We start from the raw sequence: 20,023 nt of genomic DNA, 5'->3' as shown, positions 1-20,023 counted from the left end.
GCGCCGAGTGCTGATAGCTTCGTGTATGCTGTGTTCTCGGCGCTCAGTTCGCGTTGAAGCGAGAGGTAGCACAAAGGCAAATTCGTTCGTTGCTGCGGGCCCTATCTTGAAAGTGATCGTCCTATGTGACGGAGGGACCGGTTTCCTCAATTGGTAAGAATAGTAATTCTTACGCATTTAAAACACAATGACTTTTTACCGTACTTTGTTTCTTTGAATCAGTTTCGGTAACCAGCGGGTGGGCGTCACGGCGTTATGATACGCTGGCTGACTCCGTTCCTGTGATCGCAGCACCTGCCACATGCAAGTGAAGCCTGCATGAAGCGATACGTGCGGCACTCATTGTCCTCTGAAATGGAAACTGTGGAAGACGCCAAAACACCTATAGCTCCCAGGCACATATATCTAAAGACAGAGTGCACAAAGGAATTGAAAGTTTTTACTATTATGACAATTAAGTTTCTTAACTTTTAGTATTGCCGAAGGAACTGAATGGGTGCCGAGGGGAGGGAAACCGAGTTTGGCAGCAATGGATTAAATGGAGCAATGGAATTGTCAGGCAAAGATGTGCGTGGCTGATGCAGTACAGGATAAAGTGGCAATTGGTCCTGGCAGAAGCCTTCGTTTCCACAGTGAACCTAAACCAACCAATAATATCACCAACAAAAGCACATTTCAAAGGCTTACATATATTTAAGCGATAAAGGGCTGGCGAAGTTAATTGCAACGTGAACGACAAAGCTTCCACAGAAGTCTATTCGCCGCACGGCGACGTGAAATCGGCCACTTTCAGGTGCGCGATGTCCTCTTCTTCTTCTTCGTGATTTGGGAGAGGGAAAATACGCTCAGTTCTGTAGCCCATATGGGAGCACGGCGCAGCGTAATGGGGAATGGGGGCGGGGAAAGAAAGATGAGAGGATAGAGGGGGAAAGGGAGAGTAGGTTTCAGGCAGCAGACGTCAGCATCATCCAGGGGCGATGGACGGCGCTCGGGCAGAGGCCGTGCGATGGAACACATCGGTGCGTTCAACCCCCTTCCCCTCTCCCCCGGTTTGTGGCCCATCTTCCGCTATGGGTACGTGCCATCTCTTGAAGGCTCATCATCATCAGCTCGATCGAGGTCTCCCGAGCTCGCGAGAGCGTGCCAGAAGAAGTAAACGCTCAGAGGCGCACTGCCGTTCGAAGCATCCGCTCGGTTACCCAGCGCCGGCTGCCGTTTTCCGAGATGGGCATCCCGTTGTCGCGGACCTGGCGCGACCGTCCAAGAACAAGGGTGGTCAAATGGGCGCCCGATCGCGAGGTCGCGCCTCTCGAGACGCTCGACGAACTGCTCGGGTTCGAGAAGCAGCCCTTTCTGTGCGCCGTGGAACCGCTCTCGGACGCCGTCAGGCGCGCTAGGCCTGGCGAACCGCGGACCATCTTCTGCCACGACATGGACGGCGGCTACAGGGAGGACAGGTGAGGGCGCTCGAAGCTGAACGCGCCGTCGGTCTCCCGCGCAGCTAGGACGCGTCGTGGCTCAAGCTGTTCCTGCGATCGAGATAGGGCTCGCGCACCCTCTTTGGCAGGGGTGTGGTGGAAACTCAAATTCCGCCATCTTGGCCGTTCTGAGCCAATCAGAGCTAACAAGATGGAAGGGGGGGTTGGATTGGACAATATGGCGAAATTTGAAGGTGTTTGAAATGCCTAATGGTTTTCCATTAGTTCTGACAGCAGCGCTGTTCTCGCGATCCAGATAGGGCTCGCGCACCCTCTTTGGCAGGGGTGTGGTGGAAATTCAAATTCCGCCACCTTGGCCGTTCTGAGCCACTCAGAGCTAACAAGATGGAAGGGGGGGTTGGATTGGACAATATGGCGAAATTTGAAGGTGTTTAAAATGCCTAATGGTTTCCCATTAGTTCTGACAGCAGCGCTGTTCTTGCGATCGAGATGGGGCTCGCGCACCCTCTTTGGCAGGGGTGCGGTGGAAACTCAAATTCCGCCATCTTGGCCGTTCTGAGCCAATCAGAGCTAACAAGATGGAAGGGGGGCTTGGATTGGACAATATGGCGAAATTTGAAGGTGTTTGAAATGCCTAATGGTTTTCCATTAGTTCTGACAGCAGCGCTGTTCTTGCGATCGAGATAGGGCTCGCGCACCCTCTTTGGCAGGGGTGTGGTGGAAACTCAAATTCCGCCATCTTGGCGTTCTGAGCCAATCAGAGCTAACAAGATGGAAGGGGGGGTTGGATTGGACAATATGGCGAAATTTGAAGGTGTTTAAAATGCCTAATCGTTTTCCATTAGTTCTGACAGCAGCGGTAGATCACATAGCCTAGCGAGCAGACGAATCGCATCTTGGAAACTTGTAGGAAACGTTGGGCGTTCGATTCCCTCTATAGCCAGCGTTCATTTCAAGGCAAGCGTTCTCTAGGTTCTGCACATATGTAGTACAACTAGAGTGACTTAGAGTACAACTGTGCATGCCGTATCAAGGCTGGCCTGGAGCACGCGTATGTCGTCTGGGCAGACGTGCGTTCCAGACACGTCGTGTCCGAATGCGTTCCAACGTTCGCTGCCGTGTATCGGGCAACGCTTAAGCGTTGAAAGGTGCCATACATGTCTAATATTTGTGGTTTGCTGAGAAATGGGTTAAAAATTAATGGCAGGTTTCTAACTAAACAAGAAACATAAACGCTGCTGTCGATCACACCAAACTACTCGTATTTCTTATTTTAGGAAGCGAGCTAAAATCATTCTATTTTTCTTTTGTTTTATATAGCATTGCTTAGCTAGTAACTTCTGATTGAGGCCAAGTGACATATCGAGCCCCATTTGGCATCTTATTGAGTTCGAATTCCAAGCCGAACTACAACCGAAATACGCGTGATCTTAGTCTGCTATGTAACCTCTTACAAGGCCAGAAAGATTTTTGTGTATTAGTCCTAAGAAATGTACGCCTAATACACATTTTTACATTGTATTAGTCAACAATTTAGCACAATACAGCGTTACTTTTTTTTTACCTCGGTCATTTAAAAAATTTCACCGACTATTACGATACTCCTAGTGCGATAGGTGTTTTGAATTCGCGATATAAGGCAAAGAATCTGAACGGCAGGGTCCAGTCGGCGGCGGTTCGGAGCCTCTGCTCGGGCAGCTCGTTCAGCAGCAGCGGCAGACGAAGCACTCCCACCGGTTGCGTCGCTCATTGATAAGAAAGAACGCGTGAACACTGGAATGCGTGGCTCTCGCGGATCGCATTCTCTAGCGGCGGCGGCGCAGGTGAAGTAGCGCATGCGTAGTGGGTTCGAAGCCCTGCATTGTGTCGGCGGACGCGCTCGCCGTATGACTTAGCAATGACGTCATTGGCGTGGACCGCGTCTCGTGCAGCACTCCGCTCTCCACCCTTTCGTCATACTCTCCTCCTCCGCTGTCCTCCTCGCGCTTTCTTCGCTATCGCCGTCTTTCATACCCCGCTGCTATTCCGCGTTCGCTCTCCTTTTTCATCCTTCGGTGGCCTCGTTCGTTCTGTCGGTTACGCCGACGCTCACCTTCTAAGAGCTGCGCTCTAAAAGATGCCTAGAATGTTTCTTCTCCCAAGGTCTGCTTTCTTCTCCCAAGGTCCTCCTAGCCTGCGTGTCTCTTACGGACTGCTTGAGACAAGGTACGTCCAACCACAACGCGTCGGCCCGCTTACACACAGGCACGTACCCAAGCCCCTCCCCCCTCTCCCCGCCCTCGCCACCACTCCTCACACGTTCCTAAAGCGGTGCCAAATCAATCTTGAGACTTGATAGCTATTCGGCGGTCAACACTTTGCTGCCTTTTTCGCTCCTTTTGGATGGCGGTAGTTATCGGCATGTCCTGGGGTGTGAAGGCCAGTTTTCTCATTGATTCGGTGACCGCGCAATTAACTCGAGATGAGTTCAGTTGTCACCATCTATTCAACCATCACGCGCATCGTTGTTGCTTCGTTACTTCAACCTTCTTTGTTTAGTCTGATCCAGGGACCAGGAAAGGGATTCGGTTCGTAGTCAGCTGGTCTGGTTTGTATGCTCTAGGAACGAGTTGCGGTAGGAGAAAACATCACTTGTTGCGTTTAACTTTTCCTTTTGCATTATTATTTCCTCGAGTGAAGGCTCGCCGCGACGCTGGCAGATACTCGGAACCACATACCCGCGACATGGTTTAGATGAGGTGGAAAATTAAATAATGGGCGACAGCGTCCATTATCAAACCCTGCGATAACCCTTAAACCTATAAGCAATATGACTGTCACCCGTTACCTCGTCTGGTTTTTCACTAATTGTACAGCACCTTACATGCAAAATTGGCAACTTGAAACGAGAGTCGCAAGGAGCTGAGAAATTAAACTGCCTACTATGGGAGAGAGCCGAGGCAACAGCGAAACAGGAAGGAAAAGCGAAAATTAACAAAGTTGACCGTTGTGTGTGAAAATATTTATGGATCAACATCTTTTTATTTGGAAAGGAAGTATAGAAAACTCCGCCGGAAGCGGAGAGGGATTCCGTGTGTTTTGAACGCCGCTTCTACATTTATCAGTCTAACCGCCTGTCATAGCCACTTCTCTGCTGTGATAATGTGAGTGTTTTTCTAACCTACCGCGGTGGACGCAGCACGTCTAGAACCGCAGCGTCCGGCGCTCTGCACGGTTGTACAAGACTGGCGGCCACGCATCGTTACGCAACTTCCCATATAGCAGTATGAGTCAGTTGTGGCACTTCGTAGAGGAGTAAACGAGGGATCCAAAAGAACTGTGATTCCTACACAAATATATACGTCACTATATTTCTTCCCCAGCTAACTAAAAAAAGAAACGCCACTAGAAATCTTCATTTTACAGTTTTGCTTGTTTACTTGTTCTTGACAGTGTTCTTTCTGCGCTTCTTGCCTGTGCGAGTCCATTTGATGTGGTTCCTTATATGCCAAGCAAAGGAGAGCTGTATCTCACAGGCGTGTACCTGTAAGATACATCTTGTTTCATTTCCCTTTTGCGGGATAACGCGTCTTTATGGCAAACGGTGGGCATTATTCACATTTGTACTAGTAAAGGTACTACCCTCCCCCCCGCTTCATTTGCACAAAAAAGTTACCTCGGGTTGCCCTCCCCCCCTCCTCCGAAAAAAGAAATCCTGGGTACGCGGCTGCCTACGCAGGTTACTTGAATTGCGTCATTACAGATGAATTATCTCCTTACGCGGACATGCTCAAGAACCAAAGCTATCCGCTCACTAATTAATCTAATTGCAGTAATTAACTTTATACTTACGCAGTTTACAGTACCTATACAAAGAACGCCTCTACAACGAAATGACCTGCATAACGAAGGAATAATTCTGTCACGGTTCTATACCTATACAACTAAGTGACTTGTGTATAACCAAAGCATCAAACGCTTCGTTATAAAGGCGTTCTACTATTATCGTAAATTTGAAGGTATAACCGCAATAAAACATTAATTCAGTGTTCTCGCATCTAAGTATTCATTCAAATTACCTGATTACTCGCACGGCAGCGCGCCACGCGCTCTGCCCGCAACTCCTATATATATATATATATATATATATATATATATATATATATATATATATATATATATATATATATATATATATCGACCACCTCGGGTTCTTTAACATGTACCTAAATCTAAGTACACGGGTGTTTTTGCATTTCGATCCCATCGAAATGCGGCCGCCGTGGCCGGGATTCGATCCCGTGACCTCGTGCTCAGCAGCCCAACACTGGAGCCACTTAGCAACCACGGCGGGTGGTTCATTTTACGCCACCATACTACCTTACAGGGGGGTTGCACTGCGAGTCGCGCTTCACCGTATTGCACGAATAATAACAATAATATCGAGTTAATAATTTGACGCCAGTAATTTTGGTCAACATGACCGTCTTGAAATGTAGAAGCACGGAGCTAGAATGTTATGGACGATTTTCTTCAACTCTACAATGTAAACATGTGCCGCAAGATTTGTAAAGAAGAAGTTCATTAAGGTAATTAGGTAACTTGTGAACGCCTTGCTTTGCTTTTTCATGCATTAATGTCCGCGCGGGCAGATAAATAATCCGTAGTGATGTTATTGGGGCAACTTTCGTGTTGGTGTTTAACAAAACGTTGTTAGAAGTAAAATCACTGTGTTGGACTATATTACGTTGTTTTATATTATAGTAGCCTGCCGTGGTTGCTTAGTGGCTATGGTGTTAGGCTGCTAAGCACGAGGTTTGCGGGATCGAATCCCAGCCACGGCGGCCGCGTTCCCATGGGGCCGAATGCGAAAGCACCTGTGTACTTAAATTTAGGTGCACGTTAAAGAACCCCAGGTGGTCCGAAGTCCCCCAATACGGCGTGCCTCATAATCATGCCGTGGTTTTGGCACGTAAAAGCCCATAATGTAATGTATATTGTAGTAATTCTAACACAAATTGCCTATAGATTAAAAGCCATGCAATACACACTCATACTGCATCAACAGGTAACTAATAAACAATTCTAGCACACTTTTACCAAATAATGCATCCGATACAAAAATTGATGACTACACGAGTATAGAAATTTTTGCCAGCGCTGGGCTGATGCTCTATGCAGCGTGTTTCAGCGAACACTTTCAAAAATCTTTAAGAATTGCCCGTGGCAGAGATCACAATTCTAGTTGATGAGCTGGCCTACTCGAAGCGGCGGGCAATACTTGCACAAAAAATTGAGATGCAAAATCGGCGAATTAATAAAAATTCGCTAATTAAGTTTACAAATAATTATATTAGGGCCCATATTGCAATTTACAAATTCTAGCCGTGGATTTCGCAAGGCGGATCCACTTGGAACGAATTTTCAAGATGACACCAGTTTAGAGACATAAACTCTCGAACTTTGCGAAGAAATGCGTTGGCGTTCCGGTTAATTTGTTAACAAAACGTCCTTTCATGAACTGAAGCACACAAGTAACTGGAACTCCAATGCAATGCCTGCCTGAACGCTATGCGCCTGCCTGACTATTCACGTTCACTTCCACTGCAGATTCATTTATGGCTGCGAAGAGAGCAACGGGTACCGGTTTCACCACTGGCAAATAATCGACACGTTCATCTATTACGCCCACCACATGGTCACCATCCCTCCTCCGGGTTGGATTTCCGCTGCCCACAAGCACGGTGTCAAGGTTCTAGGTGAGAGATTTCATATTGAACGAACTTATATAGTTGATTTCTGACATCGTTCAAACTGAATATAATCCTAAATTGCAGTTAATTAAACCGAACGGTCCAGAATATTTGGCCTGCTGTGCTTTCACTTTGTTGTGGAGCCGATCATAGAATTGATGCTATTGGTTAATTGATCATTTTTGGCTTGCTAGGGGGGCAGGAAACCGTACGTGCATACCCACGCGAACGGTCCACGCACACTGCATTAGCTTCGGGAGTGGCCGACCTCTTCGACGGCACTACACTCGCGATCGGCCTATATTTTCGGTGCGATAGATAGATAACCGTAAAGAGAAGTGGTCCGTTTGTGCAGTTAAAAAAAAAAAAAGCTATTGGCATAAAAATTCGCGTTTTCGAAATTGCACAGAAATAATCATGCCTGAAAACAGTTTATTATGTCACACGATCTTATTTAACTACTCTCGGATTTTCAGGAACTTTCATCCTAGGCGAGAAGGACATCAAGACCATCAATAGGGTCAGAGGCTCCGGTCTCGTGCCCCAGGTCGCCGCCCAGCTGGCACGCGTCGCATCCGTGGGCCGGTTCGACGGATGGCTCATCAGCATCGGGTGTAAGGTGGTGAGTGTGCCTTGATAATCTTACAGCAAATTCATGTTCTGCAACACATGGCGTGAGATGACAGCTCACAATTTTCATGCATATAAGTATGACGTAGCGAGCACGTTGAGGCGCTTGGCCGACGCCTCCATATAGCACAAAGCCGGTGCAATTCGATCCGTGGCGTCATGTTCTGAGGACGCCTGCCATATACAATCTAATGGTGACGCCCATGAGTAAGCCGCGGTGATTTTGACGTCACCGCTTTCGTCACGCCGGGCTTGGAAATGGAAATTTCGGTACACGTAGCATGACGTCATAAAGCGGAGTCCCCTGCCATCTAGGAGGCGTTGGCTTTGCGCGGTTTGTTTTGTCCTTACCGAGGCGCAGCTAGAACGCAGGCGAGAGTTTGCGCGGACGAGGAACGCGCGGATAACGCAGGCTTCCGAGAGTGTGGGTGACGTGGCGTCGCGGCGATGCCCTCTCCCCTGGCGCAATGCCTGGTGCGCTGTCGCGGAAGCAGCTGTCTCCTGTCGTCTGCTCTACTCCTGCGAGGTGCGCTTGCGACGTGGCGTGGGAGCCAATAGAAATTTAGGTGCCGTTTTTCGCTTGTCAAGACGACAAATGCGGGCTTTTTCGCTCAACGGGCCACTTGAACAACTTGAAGGGGCAGCGCAACACGACGAAGACAAAAGGCAGGAAACACACAGGACAGCGCTGAACTCTCAACTAACTTTATCAGAAGGCCATACACAAACTTACGTACTCCAACCCATAGCCACGTTCTCTCCCACCGATGGCGTCACTATATCAGCACTGATAATGCAGCTAGTTGTATACTATGGCGTGCAACGGTGCCAGTTTAGATAGAAATCGTGTGAGTTGCGTAGCGGGTACAGCTGTGTCATCGAGGCAGAGGCATCACGCTTGTTTTCAGGACGCCAGCTGCGTTCCATTCCTGAAGGACTTGCTCAGGACCACCACCACAGAAACGCACAAGGCTGTGTCGGGCTCGCTTGTCATCTGGTACGATGCCGTCGACATCGACGGAATGCCCGAGCCGCACAACGAGCTCAACGGGAAAAACTCGTGCTTCCTGGACCTGTGCGACGGCATCTTCCTCAACTTTTGCTGGACTGAAGCCATGCTCCGGAAGTCGGCGCAACTCGCAGGCGACCGCAAAGCCGACGTCTACGCCGGGGTAGACGTGTATGCACGCGGCACCTTGTACCGTGGTGGCTACGACATGTACGAGGTATGCGGGAATTTAGCAAGGTTTCAGATTCTGTACTGCTGCAAGACATTTCTTTCTTGTTTAATTAAGGTGAAGTAATGCAAAGAAAGTTTAATGATGTTCACGGACAGAACTCCATAAGTTAATGCTGAACAGATGTGCCTTCATAAGTGCCTTCACAAGTATTCTAGCGTAAGAAATGTCTGGAAAGGTTGGGCATGATTGTCTAATTTCTTTTCCTCTTTTATGCTTCGGATGCAACAAAAGTCCAACAAGACTTATTGAAGTCAGCTGCAGTGACGTGTACAGGGCCTGTAGTTCCTTTTGATGAATATACTTGGCAAAAGTTTTCCATCTTCATGTGGGACTGCTTCCACGTTGAAGTAGTCGACACCTGCAGACCCTCGTTTTGTTATCATCAATGACCAGATGTTCCGTGTTTGTAGCTCAGGAATGTGGGCATTAATGTATGCTGATGACACTGCGCATGCTCTGTAGAACTTCCACGTTGTTTTCGGCAGCTGTTTTCAACTTTTATTTCAGGCCGTCCAGTTTGCTCGTAGATGTGGCTTGTCGGCTGCTGTTTTTGCGGCCGGCTGGGTCTACGAGACGCAAGAAAAGAAGAATTTCGGGAAAAACCAGTATCGGTGAGTCGTCAAGGTGGAAAATAATGCGTTCTGTAGGGCCATGGTGAAAGGCAGATGCAGAGGAACGAATTTCTCTTCTGGTTATGCACTGCGGTGTCTCTGAAATTTCTGTTAGAGGTTACGGCTTCAAGCTGCTTGTGTGTATGTGTTAGAATATTCCGTGTCCATTCTCAGAATGGTCCACTGGGAGTTGTCACCTCTCCCATCTTACTTGCTGTCTTTTAACGCGAGAGCGTTAAGCAGCTCGTGTCGCAGGAAATCCGGTGTCTGCGTTGGATGTCGTTGCGGCAAAAAGATTTTCGGACGACCCATACCCAGGCTCTCCATGTGGCACAAAGAACTTACTGAAGTAATTGTATTTCTCAAGCTAAAATACGTAGAAAAATCGTAAAGTACGATTTACACGCAACCCGCAGACATGATAGCTCTCGGATTATAATTTGAATGTACGAGAAAACATAATTCTGTAGCGCGAAAACTCAACCAATCCCCTTTTCCAGCGTTTCTACTATACATAGACCGCCGACGGCGTCCGCCATTTACGCGTGCCGGCGCGTGAATATCTCGGAGTCCATGTAGCGGCGCGCCCGCTTCCTTGGAAACACTTCCAGATGGCGCTCGCCTCCGCCGCATCGCGGCCCACACAAGAGGCTGCGTTTCTACCAGAAAGCCCGCCTTCGTGCATAGCGTTTGCCGCCAGCGTTTCTCGGTAAACATTGCGGTTATATACGGTGCATTTGCCGGGAGGCGTGAGAAGCAGTCTGGGATCTTTGAATCAGGAATATTTAATAAATTATCTCGAATCTGTTCAACTCCATGCCGCACGTTTCACCGCGAAAGATTACAGTAGGCATTGTAGCGTTACTGCTACAAAGAATTCACTGTCACTCCCATCTCTTGAATCTAGAAGGACGATAGCTCTGCTTGGCGTACTGCTCAAAATCTCTCAAAGTCAACACGCGACTACATTACCCCTTTCCCGCCCATTTCGCACATCTCGCCGCCTATATAACGCACACAGTTTAACACGTGTGTTTGGCTACACAAATGCATTTAACAAATCTGCATTACTTCTGGCAATAGCAGCTTGGAACGATCTTCCAAGCCACATTATTGAAATTATTAATCTGGAATCATTTAGAGAAACATTGAAAAAATGATTCCGTAGTCATGTGCACACGTTGTTTCATTTGTACCGTGTGACTTAACTGTCGTCGTTCTCGCTTCTTGCGAGCAGTTAATAGGTATGCATGGGTTTGCAGTTCTTTGCCAGGAGTTCGATGATCCACGCGCGTTTCTGATCGTCCAGAGTGTTGTTTTTGTTCCTAGTTTGTTGATGTTAAACGGCGTCTTTTTTTCCAATTGTTTGATTTGGTGTTTGCTATGTTCTCCTGTTTTTGCTACATATTGTTTCTCTTACCCCCCTCACGCAATACTCCAGTTGGAGCCTGTGAGATGTGTGTATAAATAAATAAATATAAATAAATAAACGATATCGCGTTCCGCTCTTAAAGGCGAAGCATAAGCGTCCCCCAAATTTTTTTGCTTTATGTTTAACTGCAATTTGAAATGTGAGGTTTTTACGAAAGTAAAGCACAGTATCTTGTTGGTTGCTCTCTGGAACTCTAAATATGTATGTCCATATCTTTAGGCACTTTGAAATGTGCTGTTTTTGTTTACTAACCCTGAAATGTAGTTAAACCTCAGCATCAAGAAGAACATGACTATAAGAAATTATGGGATATAACGAAGTAAAATATAAAATGCGCGAAATTTTTTTCCAATATATATATATATATATATATATATGCTTGTAGCGAATATCGCATATAGCGAAAGTAACTTTGTTTTGGATGCGACTTAGTTATAACGAGGCTTAACTAATTTCAGCAGCTTTTTATTATGTGTCCGGAACACATGCTTTATTTCTGGCGCATGTGCAGGCTTTGGAATTTTCCGGATGACTGCTGCTCCGAGTTTCGTCTCACCAAGCTACCACTGTCCACGAGCTTTTGTCAAGGCTTTGGAAAACAGGCATTCGCCGCTGGCCAGGCAAGTAATTCTCACCTAATGATAGTGTCACGCGACTAGTTGCAGTATAGTCATAGTACATTACCCGTGTTCCGACACATCGTTGCATTTGATGCATCACTTTAAGGTGGAGCGACAGCTTTTAAGTTGAACAGTCGCGGAACTTCCGCAGCATTTTCAGTGATTAAAACCGTGAGGAGTTGATGAAAAAAACACCCCCACGATACAGCATGGAACGACGCTCATTGCACATTCTCACTGTTCCTGACTTTTGTCCTTGTTGACATGTCACCTCAACTTGTCGGAGTGGAGTGCCGCACTGATCACCAAATGCTCCATGAGTCAGTGCAAATTTATTACGCACTCGGCGATTCCTGCTATAAGCTATAGTCGTTGAGAAATACCTTTCAAGTCAGTGCCGGGGTTGTGGTTTGGTTGACAGAATTTAGTGTTGCATAGCAACACCAGCTGGGCTATGAGAAGCAGTAGTGGAGGTTTAATTTTGACCATGTGGACTTCTTACAGTGCAGCTGACCCATTTATTCAGAAATGAGCCTTAACTTGAGTGCCATGCTTCACTCGATTTAGTTCATCTAAATCGACATGAACGCGGAAGGAAACGCAATTTGCGTCTTGGGCACGTTCACGTGAGGCGTCAGATCAAGTCAAGCGTCTTAGTATGCAAGTATTTTCCCAGTGCTTCCGGAGGGGGGGGGGGCAGCGCCATATTTCTCCTGCATTAGAATGTGGTTCCTGTTGTAAGGAACACCCAGTTTCACGGCTAGAAGCACAACATCGTACGTAGCCACTGAAACACCACAATCGACGAATTTAGACATAGTGATGATACCGATTTTCTTTTGCCTAACTAAATTGTGGCAATGGATATGAACGAGGCGGATTCATAAAGTTCATTGTATTGCCGAGGTACAATGAACTTGAAACTGGCGTACACGGTTGGAATCGAAATGGGCGCATGCTTCTCTAGTAGCCTAATATAAAAAATTGTTGTATGTACACTCTTCAAGATGTTTGCACCCTTTGGGGCTTATCTTGTTTAACAACAGTAGTCATCTATGGTGCACGCATTTCCTTTCTTTACCGCTGGTCACCAGGTACTTCCAGGTTACCAACGACTTGCGCGTTATCAGCGTGACATAGTATTATCGACAGGAAAGTAGCCAGCGCAGTGTCTTCAAGAAAGGAAATGCCAGCAAGCCAGATGTTGATTATTGTTGTGGGACAAGATAATCCCCAAAGGGCGTAAACATTTTTAGGAGTTTAAAACCGCGGAACACCATTAAGGGTGTCGAAACAAAAAATGAAAGTGTCCATCGGAAAAGTTGGCTGAGGCACGAGCAGAGATACGCTTTTTTGCTGTTGAAGGAACCCAACGCCAAGGATATTTTCGCCGACTGGTTCACGGTGGTGTACGCTGACAATGCTCCATGCTGACAACACTGCTGTTAACTGACGAAGGCGATTTCAATGCTGAACGAGCGCCAACAATTAACTAAGAATGGAGGTGCCACTCGCCTCTCCTTTGTGGACCACAAATTGATGCCGAAGTGGAGGCTCCTGCTTGCCGATCGGCAAATATATGTTAGGCATCCGGTCACCAGACTGCAGGCCGCGGTGTAAGATGCACGTATTTAGGTGAGGACCCTCGCGAGGCGCCATCTACCAGATAAAGTAGTAAAGGCGCGAGCCCGTCAGTCCGGTGACGACAGCGCACATCTGTCGGCGGGACGACGCAACTTCAAGACAAAAAGAGGTTTTATCCACCGTTGATGTGGCAACCTACGCTTTGCGGGAAATCTGAATTCAGTGACACGCGCGACCTCTTTCTGCACCGTCACCTCGTAGAAGACGTATAGCCGCTATTGTCGGAATCACGTGACAGGCGCTTTTCTTTCTCCGCCAGTGACCTATACTTTTTGCCGCGTCACTCAACCGTTTCGAATTTCCCGCGAAGCGCCGGTTGGCTACAGCAACGGCCGGAGAGAACACCTTTTCTGTCTCGAAAGTTGGCGTTGTAGTGCCGGTCGGCACAGCCACCGCCGTCAGTGGACCGACGGGCGTGCGATATACTCCACCCGGTCGATCGCGCATCGTAAGCAAGCCGAGGAGTGTTCCCACGTAGAGAGTGTAATAACTCACACCGTGGTGTGGTCCCAGAATAAACTCTCACGGGAATTTCGTTGCTTAATCTGTGTTCGTTCGTGACAACACAATTGCCCCCTCGCAACACCTCGATGCAGAGAGTGTCCAGCCGAGCGTGGTTCAACTTGCACAAGCAGCAGCTGCAGCCTCGGGACCAAGGCAACACACTCTGCGACACCTGCTGTTCGGTAAAGTTGCACACGGACGACGCCTACAGCGGCGGCGGCAGCCTACGCGTGCTCTTCAAGCGCAACCGCAATTTCCCGGACGCCAAACCTTACATAAGGTTAGACTCCGTCCTCGGGAATGCAACGGTTTTAATACAGCTCTGGATGGCAGTGGAAGATTGCCTGTCGTAAGAATCTCCACCTAAAACAGACACCAATTTCGTTTGCTGTTACGCATCGGTTCTACAGAGTTAGTGGCACTATTGCATGTAGTGCCTTTAACATGTAGTAGTGCATGCATGTACTACATGCACTATATGCATGTAGTGACACTGCACGTAGTGCCCGAAAAAAAAAAGCTTTCACAGATGTGTGCCAATCAGAGAAACTCGTGCATCAAACACACTTAAGCTGCGCAAGAATATCTTACGCCCTTCCCAAGCCCAAGGGGTCTGTTTTGCCACTGCCCGAAAACTGCTAAAGACTAGATTCGCCATAATATTGCGCGATTCCTCTGCTATTCCTGAGCTTATATCGCTTGTATGTTTTATTGTGTCCGACTCATATCTTCCTGTACACTGCACCGGCTGTATACGTGCCGAATGCCCGACTGCGCCTTTCGACGGCCTCGTGGTAAGGCTGCGCTGCCGGTTATTATGGATGGCGCATCACTGACCATACGGAGGAATTTTGGACGTTGCTCCTGCAGCTATCCGTCAAACTTTACTGCAATGCACTCGCGTAACTGAATGGGCGGCAGTTTGAAGAATATTTCAAAAGGCCGCCTGAATATCAACGGCTTTTAGTTAGCAGCGTTGAAAGGGTTACGCTCTTCTAATAAGATGCATAGTTACGGCACTTATTCGTAACGTTCCTGCAGCGTTCTTATATAGCACTTCTTTATTCCTGACCAAAATTCTGCTATAACGCCGTGGAGGCGTTACGACTAAGCGCCATAAATACGCGTGTTAATAAAAGGGCGTATCCTCTCAACACTGCTCACAGAAAATACTCATCAGCGATTGCGATATTTGTATTATGATCATAAATATGTACGCGGATTATATTAGGACGATGACGCTGTGAGTAGCTGGCGCGGACAATCTGTCTCGTGCGGGGGGAGCGAAGTGTGGCGCGACTGCCTCGCTAGTCGGGGAGATCGCGAGAGGAAGCGCGTGGGTGACGCGCGGTTTCTGTTCACAGCAGCCGCCGCAGACAGACATCCGCTTATGCAGCGCTTTGTTTCCATACAGACGACGCGCGCTACTCTGGCGCCATATCGTCGGAGAACAGACCGTCTTGCGGGCCACTACGCTTTTCTTCGCACGCTTTCGTTCCACCAACGACGAGAGTGCATGACCCTTCGTCGGGGGGGAAATCGTGCCACCAGTGTCAGCGGCGAAAACACCCAAGCGACCCAGTCACATCGAGCCTTACCCGTAGCCGCACACCATTGCCCCTTGCGGGAGCAGCGATCCCCGTCACACAAGCTGGTACCGTGCACTAACCTCAGCAGCCGATGCTGTAGCCTCCTCCTCCAATTACCTGCTCGCGCGCTCTTTCTTCTCCCGCTGCGCTCCGCGTTCGCTTTCATCTTGCGCTGCGCTCGTTCGATCGGTTACGAGGTACAACAACGCCGACGCACGCCGACGCTTAACGCATGCGGGAACGGGCGCCTAAGAGCTGCGCTCTAGAATGTTGAAATTCGGGCGGCCTACTGAAATGTCATTTGCTCCAATTGCCGACCACACAGTTAGGCTGGGGGAATGCGGTGAACTTTGACAGATAGGTGAAAGGGCAATGCCCCAAATTCCTGGACATGGCCTTTGTCCGGCTACGCGTGCTCACCGACACCGTGACCACTTTGAGGCTCCGGTGCAGCCTGCGTTACTCGCAGCTCTTCGACATGTGAAACACCGACCGCCGCACGCTGCTGCCAGTCGTCACATTTATGATTCCTTTATTTTCCATCTTTTGAGATGGGGGGGGGGAGTAGGCTAGGAAAAAAAGCTGTACAAACAGCTTGACTTGCTCCTGCCCGCCCAACATGAAATGTGACATGTTTTCAGCAGCGTACAGTGCAAGCATGGAATAGCATAAACAAAAACAAAAACAAAAAACAATCAGCAGTCTTTGCAATAACAGAAAGCGCGCGACAGTCTTGGTTGCACGCATTTTTCTACGCAGTCTTCGCAATAACAAAAAGCACACATCAGTGTCTGTTTGCCGCACGGAAACGATTTTGCAGCTCTCCTTATCTGCTTTGCTGTGAAATAGGGTTGGAAAAATCGGTCAGCGACGGTATTTGCATTCTTCAGAAATCAGACTTGTCCTAAATTGGATGCAAATGGCCAAATATCGCCATCATTACGACGACCCAGTGGCGCAATTACTTAGGGGGCCGGGGGAGGGGGGGTTGGAGGCAGGACCATTTTGCCCGCCACTTTATTTGAGGACAGTCGCTGTCAGCTGCACCGGAAATTTCAACAAAACAGCCAAGACCAAGTTTTCTTTCAGAATATCAACCGTTGGCATGCTTTCTTCTTTTTTTAAAGCGCAGCTCTTAGATGGCCGTTCCTGCGCCGAACGTAGGCGTCCTACCTCTTAACCCAGCGAACGAGCAGAGCGAAAGATGACAGCGAACGCGGAGGGCAGCGGGGGATGAAAGACGGGGATAGCGAAGAGAGCGCGATGTGAAAGCGCAAGAAGAGGGTGCAGGGTAACCATGAGGAGGAAAGCAGAGGAGAAGGGTATGGTGAAAGCTCGAGAAGAAAAGCGTACAATCGTGCACGACGTACTTTGTGGCGACGTAGGCTACCAGATGGCGCCAAGGTAGTGCGCGTCGTCTGTACGGAAACACAAAGCGCAGCATGAGCGGCGGTCTGTCTGCGGCGGCTGCTGCGACTGTGAGGCAGTCGCGTCACACTTCGCTTCGTTTGCCACGTGCTGCACGAGACAGATCATCCGCGCCATGCAATATATATATCGCAATATGAAAACACGTATGCAGCAGCGCTCAAATTTCGAGTGGGAGTATTTTCATCGTCGGTGATTTTTTTATTACTTATCTCTTGCTTGGGCAGCAATTCGTCTCCAGGCAGGAGGGTCGCAAGGTTTGCAGCTTGATCACCCCCCCCCCCCCTAGTTCCTATGCAAGTGCGACAACCATATAAGCGAGCTCTAAATCGTTGGCAGATAAGTCTTGTAATAACATGAGATCTCCTGTTGTCCATGGTCCGAATGGTAGAGTATCGTGCTGAGGAAACCGGGTACGAAACCAGCCAGCGGACATGTTTTAATGCGATTACCATTTTTCGGTAATTTCACCCAGCTTTAGTGGACCAGCGATATGCAACGAATGTCCGGACAAGGGGCAAATGCCCATGTTCAGAACGGGGTGTTAACGGATATCTTGCTGATGTCCGGACTCCATCCGAGCATCCAACTCCAATACAGACAGTTCTGTGGACGAACAGGGGCCGTCACATTTTGTATTGTTGAGAACAACCGATAAATTTTATTTAGTGGATCTCCTACGGATGTCATTACTATATGACGCCTGACAGCGGACATTACAGGGAGGTATACTTTCTTCGGTCTCACTGAAACAAATGAATGTTTATATACGATGTTATATATATAGCATTACTTCTCTTCACAACGGCGTATTGTGCAGCGCGACCTTTGCATATTCAGCTTACAAGTCTTTAGATGACACGAAAAGTTCCATGGAGGTCCGAAAAAGCTTACACGTCCTGCATACAAATGATGTTCAGTAGATATCGCAGCGACATCTTAGTCGGCAAGGTCCGAAAAACAAGTCATCGCGGACGTGTCTGGGACGCGGAATTAACATGCGAAATATTTTTTTTTTGCGAACGTGTACCATGAGGCGGACCGCCAGGTGTTTGCAATGTGTGTCCTTTCCAGATAAATGCTCTCTCCCAATTTACATAAAAATTTAGGCGTTTAGAATAATCCTGCTTTATTACTCCCTGCTTAAAATGATTCCTATGCTCCTGCAGGCTGTTTGGTTGCGAATTTCCCCTGGGATCCCTTGCGGTGAGCTACACCTTCAAGAACGTCAGCTCCTGCATCACAGTTGGCCAGGACATTGCGCTGGTTTTGAAGGCTAAAAATGTAGCAGGGGAAACGGAGGAGATCTTTCTGGGCATGACGGCAGGTCTGCCGCGCGGTGACAACTACACAGTGACTCGGGAGATCATCAGATGGCCCGAGACTCCTACGGACGTGCCAGGGTCCCACTGGCTCACCAGGTGCGTACTTCTCCAACAAAGCGCTCATAGCCTATACTCCACGGTACACTGTATGCAACTTTGGGAAAACCATAAACCCATACAAATTCCAACAGAAAAATTACCCGAGGAAACATTGACGCGACAATCGTTCAGCCACTAACGGTATAATCGATGAGAAGAAAGAGGGTTAACCGAGGGGCCCGATTTTTATTAATCATGTCATAAGAGGCCAACAAACAAAGACACGAAGGACGACACAGGGGAAATTCACTCTCCACGTCTCAAGCTGCCGTCGCCGTAGCAGCTTGCCTAATAGTAATCCTTACCGGAAAACGTTTGCGGGGAGCGCTACGAGCTTCGCATTATCGTCATCAGGAAATTATCAGGAGCGTGTTATCGTCAATTATATGATTCGGACGCTCGTTTTGTGCTTGTTCTTTACAGAAACGAATGCTGTTCTGTACATTTTATGCGTTATTCCAAAGAATGTATGCACTTTTCGCTTCATTTTGCTGAGGCTTTCTTTTTCTGCAGACGGACGACAACACGAAAAATATCGACCAACGAGAGGCTAACAGCTTCGCTGTAAAACAACAAATTTGTATTATTCCTGCGAGCCATGTCAATGACGGTAAAGAAACGCGGGAACAGCATCTTGCCAAATGCGCGTGCAGTGCTGTGTTGGCTGGAAGAGAAAAGCATGCGCGTGCAACGCTGCACTTTGTTTCAAATGGTCGCAGACCTGGTCAAATATTAAATCGGAACAAATTTGTTTACGAGGCTGCCTAAGAGCGAGATAGCCACCTTGAATGACTGAAAATTATTGAGCAGAAGTTATCCGACCCGTACGTCCTTTGATGAACTGCTTCATTTGGGCAACAACCGCAGCTATCCCGCAGCAGAATCGTTTGGAAGAGTGCTCAGACCCACTGTTCTGTCTCCTTCGAGACTCCAGTAAATGCTTTACAGCGAAGCTGTATACCTCTACCGCCAAAGGAAATTTTCGTGTCGTTGTAAGCAAAAAAAAAAAAAAAAAAACTCCCCATACGTGGGCCGATCCCGAAGATAGTGCAATGCCGGGCCGACCCGCGGCGGAGGTGAAGCAGGCGTTAAGCACTCCTCATACGTGGGCCAATGCCGAAGGTAGTGCAATACCGGCCCGATCCGCGGCGTAGGTGAAGTTCGCTATTAAAGGGCCCACATACACGCCTCCGCTGGTCATCCTTCTTCACAGACTGGAAGGGCATTTAGATTTTTTTTTCTTACCTGCGTTAAAAAGAAACGAATACTCGACAGCTTCGGTTAGCGAGTTATCGAATTGAATAGCAGGGACTGTTCAATTTCGAAATTCCGAATATTTGCGCACGCCTACAGCTAGGCTATTCGCGGCTGTCCCACTGTCCACTGAATGTTGTCATCGTATTCAACATTTCAGGAAATACGTTCTGGAGGACCTTCGGGGTGCCGGCGGGGTCATTTTGGAAGAGATTGGCCTCCACTTTTTCTGCGTTGAAACGGAGGCGAATGTTTGCCTGCTGGGTCAACTGGACGTTACAAGGCCAGCCGGTGCAAAAGGAGCTTCCAGTGACGACAGCAGCAGCGACGACGAACCAGAGAAGAAGCGGCAGCGGGAAGAGCGTTATGGCCTTGACACAATGGATGTCGAGTAATAAAAAAAATTCGCGATTTACGAAGTATTGTGGTTTTTCTGAATCAGTGCAAGAGAAGGTGAACCGGCATACAGTTAAAC

The 20,023-nt window shown here is 48.2% G+C and overlaps 1 protein-coding gene across 3 annotated transcripts; it reads left to right on the top strand.

The window, feature by feature from the left end:
• Positions 1–1,022: 1,022 nt before the first annotated feature.
• Positions 1,023–19,967, top strand: LOC142590111 (cytosolic endo-beta-N-acetylglucosaminidase-like). 3 transcript variants are annotated; one of them, XM_075701972.1, is made up of 9 exons: positions 1,024–1,457; positions 7,029–7,177; positions 7,648–7,793; positions 8,710–9,027; positions 9,550–9,653; positions 11,597–11,705; positions 13,946–14,133; positions 18,040–18,291; positions 19,709–19,967. In XM_075701972.1, exons 1-9 carry the CDS (start codon positions 1,225–1,227, stop codon positions 19,941–19,943), a joined length of 1,734 nt encoding a protein of 577 aa, XP_075558087.1. In that variant the 5' UTR covers positions 1,024–1,224; the 3' UTR covers positions 19,944–19,967. The 3 variants fall into 3 exon arrangements, with proteins under 3 accessions (XP_075558089.1, XP_075558087.1, XP_075558088.1); XM_075701973.1 differs by lacking the exon at positions 1,024–1,457 and adding an exon at positions 3,419–3,644; XM_075701974.1 differs by lacking the exon at positions 8,710–9,027 and having other exon boundaries at positions 1,023–1,457.
• Positions 19,968–20,023: the final 56 nt, after the last annotated feature.

The sequence above is a fragment of the Dermacentor variabilis genome, chromosome 8 (assembly GCF_050947875.1).
Source record: "Dermacentor variabilis isolate Ectoservices chromosome 8, ASM5094787v1, whole genome shotgun sequence".
Lineage (NCBI taxonomy): Eukaryota > Metazoa > Arthropoda > Arachnida > Ixodida > Ixodidae > Dermacentor > Dermacentor variabilis.
This window is presented reverse-complemented; position numbering and strand designations above follow the sequence as displayed.